Here is an 8,514-nt window from a genome sequence, read left to right on the forward strand (position 1 = left end):
AAAAAATACCTTAGGTTGAAAAAGTAATGTTACTACATAACAGTCATCCTCCAGGGAGTTATTCTTGGCAGAGACATCTAATGCATTTGAGGTTGAATGAATTAATAATGCCAATTCAAAGAACACCTTGTAACAAATAATATGAATTGGTATTTGAGAACAGAAAAAAGTTAAAAGAATCTCTGTAACAGTAGAGCTAAACTCTTGTAGCTAAATCACATAGACTAGCTAAACAGTCCACTCTGAATTTAATCTGTTTTAAACTCAGAAGAAGCAACTTAGGAAGTATTCTGAATGCAATGCATGTTTCTTTGCATTTACTCATTGCATTTATTCTCCCATTGTATAATGTCACCAACTGTCATGTTTCAACAAGTATCTTCAACTCAATGTTTGTCAGCATTTGAGCAAAAGCGAGTATCTCAACTGCTTTTTTAGAAAATGTTACTTTTTCTAGTAGCTCACCAACAATTTCACTGAGAAGGACAATGGTGTTGTACAGGTCAATACCAAAAAATTGGAAGACAGACATCCTTTTTCTGTCTCTGCTTCTCTTCTTGTTTTGTGAAATATGTTGACTCAGCACTTCTGTGTCCACTTTGGTTAATTACGGGTCATGAATGGGGACAATAGGCTTGCAATCAATGAAGGAAGCATCTTGAACAACTTTAGCATTTACATCACAGATTTTTGATAGTATTTCCAAAGTATCTACTGCCTGAATACTTTATTTGCCTTGATCTGCTGGGTGGCACTGTCAACAATTTCAAAGTTATAAGTGAAAAGGATAAAGACAGTTTAATAGGATAGTGCCAGGTCATCTCTCCAGAAATCAGAAAGGATAGATGGCATGTCAGACCTCTGTGTCAACTTCTACTTCCCTCACCCACATGGTACCAAAACAGTGGCAAAACCAGATGCTCATTTGCAAGACCTTTATTTATATAAATAATATCCACCATATCAAACAAATATACAACACCATGCTTGCAAATTAATGCTTTGCAAAGAACTCTCAGTGCTATTCCTAGACGAAATGCCTCAAGCTGAGTGTCTCAGGAGCCTGAAGTTGTAGGAAGCTTTCGATGCACCCAGTTGTGACCTCTCCTAGCAGGAGGAGTCACTGTGGGAGCAGGGCTCTCTGCTGTCCTCCTGTGGCTGGTCTATCACCAGGGGAGGTGTTTTGAGGAGTAACACAGGAGCCTCCAGCCTTAGCCATAAAGAGGAACAGGATGGAGCAGAGAACTCCCAACCATCATGAAGGAAATGACAGAGCACCCCTAGAATGTGGGACACATTTAGCCTTGGCAAAGCCTCAAGAGGTTAGAATGCAGAGGAGAATCTATCTGTAACTTGGGTAGTGGGAAGGTGGTGGTGAGTAGGCACGCACTATGAACCCATGTCTTCAACTTGGTAAAGACTGTGTCCACAAGATCAGGTACTAATGGGGTCCCCCAGTGGAAACACAGTGACTGCCAGGCAGGAGGATGCTTTGATTTTGCCCCCAGATATCTTCTGTAAAGATATCTATCTACAGGCTGCATAGCTTTTCTCATGCCGGGTGTTTTTTCTGGTCAGCTCTCAGTCCAGTCACCAACTAGCCATATCTGGCCATATTATGGGCAGTAAAAGGCCTGAAAAAGCAGAAGACTGTGGAACTGTTAAGGTACCTCCAACAGAGACATTTGGCTAGGGAGGGAGCATACTGCAGGTCTGATCTAGGAGGAAATGCTCAGTGGATGAAAAGTACTCCAGTAGTGAGCACTGTGGTGCTCCTCCCTCAGGTATATGAAGAAACAGATGGTGACTGATGTAGATGCCAAAGCACTATCTAAAATGGCACAGCCTTAACCTACATGAATGAGAAATTAAGTCAGCGGGACAATACAATGTGGAAATGCACTGTGTTTTCCAGTAGATGTGTGCTGGAGAAACATTGCAGAGGTGAAGTGCCTTGGTGTCTCTTTTCCTGGCTGGATGGGAAGTCCACACACCAATCAGTACTGACCCTGAGCTGCCACAGCTCTCAGCATAGTTAATAAGAGTTGAGTGACCTACTTCTTCATGGGAAATGTTTTGTTGGACACCTAGAATTGCAGCTCACACTGGAAAATGTTGGCCAGCAAGTCTTCTGCTTACATTTTAGGCTTTTATTGTCTAGTTTCAACGTGTCCTAGGGCACAAAACCTGGACCCATAGCTACTGAACCTCCCTCATTTCTGGGTAGGAGGCACTTAGAAGACCTGCTGGCTTCAAGTGAGGTTTCCGAGCTAAGCTAGCTGGGCTGTCCAAGACTCACTTCAATACTCTCAGTCAAGCTTTCCAATAACTGGCCAATTTTGCTGTTAGAACATAGGCTATACTACCTAAATGGTGATGGTTTTCAACTTCATACCCACATCCAGAAGGACAAATAAACCATTTCATAGTGAAGGACACAGAGCATCTCAGTGTAGTGCAGTTCTAAGAGCCGAGAGACATGCTCCCCAAAGCCCTCATGAAATGTGCAGGTCTGTGCGGTGCCAGTGAGAACACCATTGCAAACAACTTTGCAGGCTGTCTGCTCCCACCTGGGCAAGGCTAAACCCAGAACTCCATTTAGTGGACCACCTGAATTAGCTCTGCAGGGACTGACGGAGGGCAAATCGCTCTCTGGCAATGTCACTGCAGTCCTGGATGTTACCAACTAGCAATGGATGAGGTGTGAGTCTGGGGAATGTGTCTTCAGAAGATCAGCCTAATTCTCCTTGGAAATGAAAAAAATAAGGATAGTCTTATCTCTAGACACAGGGCTGTAAGGAAGAGAGATGTAGAGAGGGAAGAAGAGAAAGATCTGTTGTAAGGAAGAGAGTTGGAAATCAAAGAACAACTGTTTGTGAAGTCTTCTGATTGCTGATGACTTTCACATCAAAGTCCCAGAGTTTTAAAGGCATCTCGTAAATCATCTACTTCATACAGTGGCTGCAGGACAAAATGTAAATGGTAGGTTAGTTGTCAAGTGAGCAGGCACCTATGAAGATGGGGAAGGAGGAAGGAATGGCAGGAGATGGGATGAGAGGTGGAAGAAGAGGAAGAGAATGAGGAGATATGAAGGAAGCTGGAGGAGAGAGTCATGAGGGATGTGAAAGGTGAAGACACAGGAATGAATGAAATGGCAGATGACAGGGATGGGCAGAAAGAGCAGAGAGGAACTATACGAGGAATAGAGGAAGAAGCTGAGGGGAAGAGGCACTGGAGAGAGAAGAATTGGGTCTCACCAGGAGTATCCGTCGAAGTTTCCTGGACAGATGGACAGAGTTTTCATGCAGCCCTTCCCAGGCTTCGAATGTCTTTTCCCTGTTCTCCACAAACGTGTTCCAGCAGTAGAAATAATCTGTGCAAGGCACAGGGGAGTTACAGAGTGCTCAAGACTGCCCTAGAGAGGACACTGACCTCTTCTATGATCACTAAATCATCACATCCTGCCATCATCTTCTCTGGCTCCTTGTCCTAGCTTCTCCCATCCTCCTGGGTTTCCCTAACCCTCCTCCCATAACTTTCTGTCATTCCTTTCTTGCCTGCATATCTCACCTTTGAAGGTCATGATGGCAATTTGAGCCCCTGCCTTGTGCAGGCGCCTCAGCCCCTCAGGCTCTGCCTTTCGGTCCTCGCAGAAGTAGAGGCGGGCCGTGAAGATGCGGAGGGTTAGGTTGGGGTAGGCGCGCAGGAAGTCGGCCACGTGCCGGGCACAGTCGTAACAGGGGCTCCAGGAGGTGAACCAGGTGATACGGTAGCAGCGGCCCGGGTCCAGGTCCCAGGCTGAGATGTAGCGCAGAAAGAGCACCTCCACGTGACAGCCCATCTTTGTGAAAGAGGGAGAGGGGCAAGGTGTGAGGTGGGGAGGAGGGAGCAAGGTGTAAGAGGGGTGAGGAGGGAGGCGTGAGCTGGGTGGGGTGTGAGGGGAGGAGAAACAAGGTGGGCGGTAGGTCCTAGTGTAGTCCGTACCAATGTTTCTCATCAAACACAAGGACATATTATTGTCCATACACATTTCTCATCAAATACGAGGACAAATAGGATGCATCAGTTAGGTCAGTCTGTTCTTTAATCGTCCACAGTAATTAGTAAGGAACTTCTAGTCAGGAACTACTGTCCTTGAAGAAGAGAAACGTCCTGGAACTTGGAGGCTTGTTAAAAATTGTTTACTGTAAATCAGTTTAATTAGAGATTAGAGTGTCCTTTGGAAAACCATCCTCATTACAGTAGTAAAAATCAAGCCTGCTGCTTCAAAGACCCCTGCCTGAATAAAGACCCTCACCCTTTGAGGGTGTGCAGAAAAATTAAAACCCACTGTAACTTTAAATCGAGACGAGGCATGCTACTAACCAATGAGAGATAGAAGTGATAAGTAACTAACCACCAATTGTCATTATAGCAAATACCTGATCATGCAGTCTGAAGTTATAAATACCTTGAAGTTCTTTTGTGTGGTGTGCTAGCTTTGTGGAATTACCACCTAGCACCCGTCTTTGCGCAAATATGGAATAAACTGGTATCTCGGCTCTGTGTAAGACTGGCTTTTGCACACCAGGTAATGAACCCTGTTTGAGGGATGACACTAGGGTCAGTGCACAGAGGGTGAAGGCCCAGTGGTACGTAAGTGGAAGGCTGGCTAGAAAAGCACAGGAGCGCACTGATGTGTAGGGGTTTATAAGAGGAATGGGTGTGACCTAAGCAGACAAGTAGGTAGACTGGTAAAGCAACAGGGAGTGTGGATGTCTTGCTGGTAACACACTTGGAAGTGGCATAAAGTACAGGTTTACCTGGAGGCTGCATCCCCCAAATAGTATGTACCAGTGCAGTCTCCATGCTCATGGAAACGTGTGCCGGTGCCTGTGTTGCTGTCGCAGCTCTCCTTTCCCTGCTGTCCCAGGTGAACTGGAGCTGCATGTACCTCAGCATGGATATAAGAGCAGGATGCCAAGGTATTCCCCGTACCTTATTGCGCAGGTATCCAAAGTCGAGGGAGCACGACGTGGCGCTGTCACGGCGCTTTACAACATAGCAGAGGTAGGTTTCACGCCGGCCCTTGGCCCAGCGCAGGTTCTTGAAGTTGTAGAGGAAGAGTTTCCTCTTCATCAGGAGGCTGCAGGAGAAGACAAGAGAGAATTTGCATTAGCGCCACCTTGGAGCCAGCAGTTGACCATGTCTGTGTTAAGGACTCAGCACCAAAAATATCCTCCTCATGTCCAGGCCTCTCAGTACGAGAAGAGCATCAGTAATTTGCATTCAATATGTTAGGAAAAGGGTGCAGACTTGACTGTGGGGATGAAGCAGGTGACTTTGTGAGTGGAAACAGTAAGTGAATTAGTAGTGATTAGTCAAACAGCAACTATGGTTGGGTAGAGTGTGAAAATATCTGCAAATATCCAAAAGATGGACACCAATGAGGGAGAAGTCTGAAGGCATCTGAGAGGACCTGGGGAGATGAGAGGGTCTGGAGTTCAGTCATCAAGAAATACTATTTTTGCTGTATGAAACCCTGAAAAGCCACTGGGGCAAGGGATGGATCAAATTAGAGCCTCTTTAGAGAAGACTGGACAGAGTTTCTTCCCAGAATTGCACAAAAGAAGAGCGTGGTTGAAAGTGTGCAGGGCTAGAGGCTCACGTAAGGTGCCATACACTAGCTGACAGAACACGCAGTGGGGTAGGCGTGCTGACGCCTCTCCAGACCCACATTGTACCACTCCCACATTGGACAGACATGGGGATTGGTGCGGGCCTGCTCCCATGCCCAGGGATCCTGCTGGGGAGAGGCAGCAGGAGCACAGGGAGGGTAAGGTAGTCATGGGCCATATTTAACAGCCTCACTGCCAAGTGGAGGTACACAGGCAGCTGGGACCAGCTGTGTTCATTGAGGTGAGGTACTCACCTCCCCCACAGTAATGCAAAACAGAAGAGAATGGGTTAAAAATAATCATGTCCTTTGTCATCTTTTCCCTCTGGTGGGCTGATGTTCAGCAGGGAGATGGGGGTCAGTTTAAGTGATATAGAGGGGGGGTCTTCAGTGAGGGGAATTTAGGTTTGTTAGGAATTTAAATCCTATTTAAATCTGAGAGTCTAAGCAAGGAAAAGTTTCTTATACAAACACCCCTCATCTGTTTGCCAATGTCATGATAAAGCCTGAGCACTGCAGAGCAGCTAATCTCCACCTAACTGTGGCATCCTCCCTGCTCCTCCAGGAGCTTCTGTCCCTTGTGCACCCTTGCACATGGCCACTGCACCACAGGTACTCGGTCACAGGGTCATGCACATCCTCTTGTATTTTGTTACCTAGTGCAGATGCTTTGCTCTCCTGCAGCACTCCCTGTTGCACCTCACACCACATGGCCAGAGAGAAACATCCTTCCCTCAAGCACCTTCACTACCCTGATTGTCCCACAGATAGGCAAGCCACCTGCACACATCCTCTTTCCTGCCATGTCACCCTCAGCCTGCGGTGCAAAAATACCTGTCCTGCTCACAGACAGAGAGCAAGCACACACATACACAGTTATGCCACTCTCCTAGAGCAGATCATGTGGGAGTTGTGATATGTCCTTCTAGGAGAAAGTCTGTAGGGAAGACAAGGCTCTGCAGACTCCTGCACACACTCAGAGGGCAAAGCATCCCTACTAAGCATTTAATTCAAGCAACAGCCTCAGGCAGTTCTTGGAAGTCTGTTCTGTAAGTGCTGCCACAGTCCTGCTCTGCTGGGCTTGCAGGTTGTGTCGGGAGTAGAGCACAAACTGATCCCACTGCATTTCATCACCCCTTTCTCTGGAAGTTCATGTTGGGTGAGTGTTTCCCATACCCACTATATGTTCTCCATCATCAGTTTTGATTTATTTCTCACACTTAGAGCCGCCCCACTTCCCACTACTTTACATTTACTCTATTTCCCTGCCTTCATACAAACACTTATGAACACGTGTGGATATACCCTAATGCACACACACACACACACACATATGTTGGTCCCCTCACAAAACTGCCAACTCAGGCTTCTCCCTCTTAGATGTGTGTTATTGCAGGGATGTGGGAAAGACTCTCCCCTGTAACAGAGGTGCTGGAGGGGAGACACCCCTTCTATGTGTGACAGATCCTCAGGTTGTCCAGAGAGGATAGCCCAGGCAATCGCACGGGAAATGAGCAGGTATGACAGGCCAGAGGCTTGCAAAGCTCTTACCTGGGGTGTGCCACAACAGCAGAAAACAGAGCGGAGGAATTGTGAAAAATGCAATTGTTTGTTGAAGAACCATACAATCCGGGTGAAAACCAATGACAATTATGTTTGTGTTTCATCAAAGCTCACATGGAAAAATGCTTTTCAACACATTGAAAACTTTAGGGAAAACAGGCTTTCCCTTTTCTCTTTTTTGGTGAAGTTTTGGGCAAAAACATTTGCTTTCAAAATGTTTCTGACTCTTCTTCTAACTGTCCCTTTCTCACTTCTTCCCATTTTTCTCTATTCAATGGTTTTTCCCCTGTGGAGCAGCATGCAGATGCAAATAAGGGTGAAGAACATGACCCCAAAACCCAGAAAAATAAAATGATGATCACTTAGATTATTTTTCAGTGTCAGAACAAAGTGAAGACAGTTTTGAATCACAGAAGCCATTTGTTCAACTAGAAATGTTCATTAACATCGTCTCCTGTTTTCCCTTCTCTGTTCACTGTCTCAGGGGGTTTTGCTAGAGAGGATTTCAGAACGTGGCTGGTACAGGAAGAATAATGAATGAACAGATGTTGCGGGGAGCAACTGAGCAGATGTGCAGTTAGGTACAAACTGCTGGATACACGTACAACTCCTATAGCTACAGCATACTCCAGGGAAAGCAGCAAGGACACAAGAGCTGCGATTATACCTGGGCTCTGAAGAAGAGACTGAACAGAGACCTTCCCAAATAAAGATTCATGAAGCCAATCCTCAAATCAGAGTGAAGGTCCCCAAGTGTGTGAATGATATGCAGTTGTGGAAAGTGATTAGTGATGATTAGCTCGCAGAGTAATTGCAGTGCAAGTAGAGGAATCCAGTGCTGGAACAGTCTTTGCTTATGAGCACAAGGGTGTGAGCAGCAGAAGCACAGTAAGACAGAAATCTAGTGCAAGAGAAAGAATAGGTGGATAAGGAGAGAATAGTGGGCAGGGATTGAGATGCTTAAGCGGCAGATAGCATCTGAATGTTCATCTTTCTGTTATTTTTTTGTTTCTAGAAAAGAAAAAGCATGAAAAGGAACAGAGAATAGTCACGAGAAAGAGAAATGACAGAAAGGGAAAAGAGTACAGGGTGGTAGATAGTCAAAGAGAAAGAATGACAGAGACACAGAGATGCAAGGTGCAAGAGCAGGCTGGGTCAGGGAGTTAGATCACTGAGTCAGACGGGGAAAGGGAAAGGGACAGTGAGCACCAAATAGGGAGCAGGTTAATTCTAAGAGAAGGACCCTCATTTTTAATATAAGCAAGAAACTGGAGGCACTCATTTTACCTGTCCAT

General features: G+C 45.9%; 1 protein-coding gene across 1 annotated transcript; it reads right to left on the minus strand.

The window, feature by feature from the left end:
- Positions 1 to 2,907: 2,907 nt before the first annotated feature.
- AICDA (activation induced cytidine deaminase) lies at positions 2,908 to 8,514 on the minus strand. Its single transcript, XM_074870275.1, has 6 exons — positions 8,507 to 8,514; positions 6,408 to 6,495; positions 4,978 to 5,145; positions 3,571 to 3,841; positions 3,258 to 3,373; positions 2,908 to 2,961 (listed from the first exon to the last, which is right to left on the minus strand). Exons 1-6 carry the CDS (start codon positions 8,512 to 8,514, stop codon positions 2,908 to 2,910), a joined length of 705 nt encoding a protein of 234 aa, XP_074726376.1.

This window comes from Strix uralensis, chromosome 5 (assembly GCF_047716275.1).
Source record: "Strix uralensis isolate ZFMK-TIS-50842 chromosome 5, bStrUra1, whole genome shotgun sequence".
NCBI classification, from domain to species: domain Eukaryota; kingdom Metazoa; phylum Chordata; class Aves; order Strigiformes; family Strigidae; genus Strix; species Strix uralensis.